At 39.0% G+C, this 2,146-nt stretch overlaps 1 protein-coding gene across 1 annotated transcript; it reads left to right on the top strand.

Annotated features, from left to right (window-relative positions):
• The first annotated feature begins 486 nt into the window (after positions 1 to 486).
• On the top strand, positions 487 to 1,889 carry IAA33 (indole-3-acetic acid inducible 33). Its single transcript, XM_007014210.3, has 2 exons — positions 487 to 1,376; positions 1,536 to 1,889. Exons 1-2 carry the CDS (start codon positions 925 to 927, stop codon positions 1,612 to 1,614), a joined length of 531 nt encoding a protein of 176 aa, XP_007014272.2. The 5' UTR covers positions 487 to 924; the 3' UTR covers positions 1,615 to 1,889.
• The last annotated feature ends 257 nt before the right edge of the window (positions 1,890 to 2,146 follow it).

The raw sequence follows: 2,146 nt of genomic DNA, 5'->3' as shown, positions 1-2,146 counted from the left end.
CTTCCCCTTCCCCCACCACTCCCACCCATTGCTCTCTCTCCCCCTCATTCCGCACATTTATAATATTACCCCAGCTATTCTTGTCTTAGCCAAATCTATCTTTTACAAAAACACAAATTGACTATTTTTATTCATAAGAAATTAAAATTTTTTTTAAAAAAAGTATCATGTAGCACTTAAACTTGCATGAATCTGTCTCTCTTTTATTATTATTTTTTATAATTGGAGGAGAGATAATTCGAATTCTGTTCTTTTAAGTAAGAGAATTATACATTTATTAATGAGACAAATGTTGCGCGTGCGTTTCTCTTTTACTACTTGATATTTCTATTTATGGAGTGAATGTTTGGCTTAGGCAATCATATAAGAAAGTGAGAGCTGGGTCTAAAAGAGTGAAGAAACTGGGAGATTCAGGGGCAGAGCAGAGATATTAAATGGCTTTGGAAGAGAGAAACCGAAAGAACACAAAGTTTGGACTGGTTTTCAGACACCAACCTGACCCCTCCCGACATTTGTGCTATCTCTCTCTCTCATTTATTTCTGTTTATATATATCATTTGTTTTTTTCCTTTCTTTTTCCCCTTCTCTCTTTCCTTTCACCAAGACCACATCAAAACACAAAACAAACGCGGCAATCCTCAGTTCCCAACCATTTGTCTAATTCACTCTCTCTCTCTCAATAACCCCACCAAATCCCCGACCCTTTTCAGCTTCCTCATTGAATTCTGTCTCTCCTTTTAACATAAAATCCCCCACACCCCCACCGTGTAGACCAAATTCATTTCAGCTTCCTAGCTGTATCTCCCCTCCCAAAAAGACAAGTACAACTCATACATAATCACCTTTTATAATTCAACTATACAAAGCCAGCGACCGGTCCCAAACTAGAAGTACTAGCAGTCCCTCACCCAGAGAAAGAGAGGGATGAACAGCTTTGAATCTCAAAGACAAGACTCCTTGAAAAGGAGATTGCAAGACAGAAGATTTCCCAACATCAACACCACCGGATTTGTTGGTGCCGTTGCAGCTGCTCCAATCCCATCTCATCACTCTTCTGCACCCTTCCTGCCTAACCCTAACAACGGTACCAAAGTCCAGAGTTTCCCTGGTCTTGACGATGATGATCTCGTTTCCAGCGTCGTCCCGCCAGTGACAGTGGTGCTCGAAGGCCGTTCGATCTGTCAGCGCATCAGTCTCCATAAGCATGCAAGCTACCATAGCCTTGCAAAGGCTCTCAGGCAAATGTTTGTGGAGGGCAACGACGATGGACCCACCTCGGAGAATGAACTTGATCTTTCCAACGCTGTTCCTGGTCACCTCGTTGCCTATGAAGACATGGAAAACGATCTTCTTCTTGCTGGAGACCTCAACTGGAAGTACGTTTAGTTATTACTATATAATTTCAAGCATTTCTCTTTCCCTTAAACAACAATTATTCTAAAAATTTTAGTACTGGTAGTTTGAAACCACCCTGTTGTTTTCCATTTTTAGTATGATTAAGGTTTTTTAAAATTTTCTTGTATGTGTGAAAATAGGGATTTTGTACGTGTGGCTAAGAGAATTCGGATACTGCCAGCGAAGGGGAATTCAAGGAAGATTAGAGGAGGGGCATAGTTTGTTGGGTTTTGCCATCTTATGAGAGGATGGTGTATTTGTCAAGGAAGTTATATATGTGCAAACATACAGAAAGAAAGAAAGAAAAGAAGCAAATTAAAGCCCATTTGCTATGAGATTTTGATATGGTCTGGTCCTTAATTGGGAATTGGATTAATTATAATGGCAGCTGCTCATAACTCATATATATATCTAGACTTACCTGTAGCCTTCTCTTTTTTTTTCTTTTTCTTTTCTGAATAAAAGAACTTTTCCTATAGCATTTCATAGTGACTGCTCCTGTAGCCTTCTCTTTTTTTTTCTTTTTCTTTTCTGAATAAAAGAACTTTTCCTATAGCATTTCATAGTGACTGCTCCTCTACTTGTTTAGGGAATGCGTTAAAACTGTTCTTTTAGTTTCTCATGTTTGCTTCCTTCCCTCTTTCTTTATTGGTTGTAGTCAGGTACTATTTAGTCATGCCATAAATAGTGAATTCAGATCACGGGTCATTTTGTGATATTTAGGTTAGGTTATTTTCGGTTTCCCAGTGTT

The sequence above is a fragment of the Theobroma cacao genome, chromosome 9, assembly GCF_053813885.1.
Source record: "Theobroma cacao isolate CCN51 chromosome 9, ASM5381388v1, whole genome shotgun sequence".
NCBI classification, from domain to species: domain Eukaryota; kingdom Viridiplantae; phylum Streptophyta; class Magnoliopsida; order Malvales; family Malvaceae; genus Theobroma; species Theobroma cacao.
This window is presented reverse-complemented; position numbering and strand designations above follow the sequence as displayed.

Bases quoted from the DNA above. Each gene is read 5' to 3' on its own strand.
- IAA33 (XM_007014210.3), top strand. From the start codon at position 925: ATGAACAGCTTTGAATCTCAAAGACAAGACTCCTTGAAAAGGAGATTG. The intron at 1,377-1,535 runs GTACGTTTAGTT...GTGTGAAAATAG, and splicing joins GCTGGAGACCTCAACTGGAA to GGATTTTGTACGTGTGGCTA.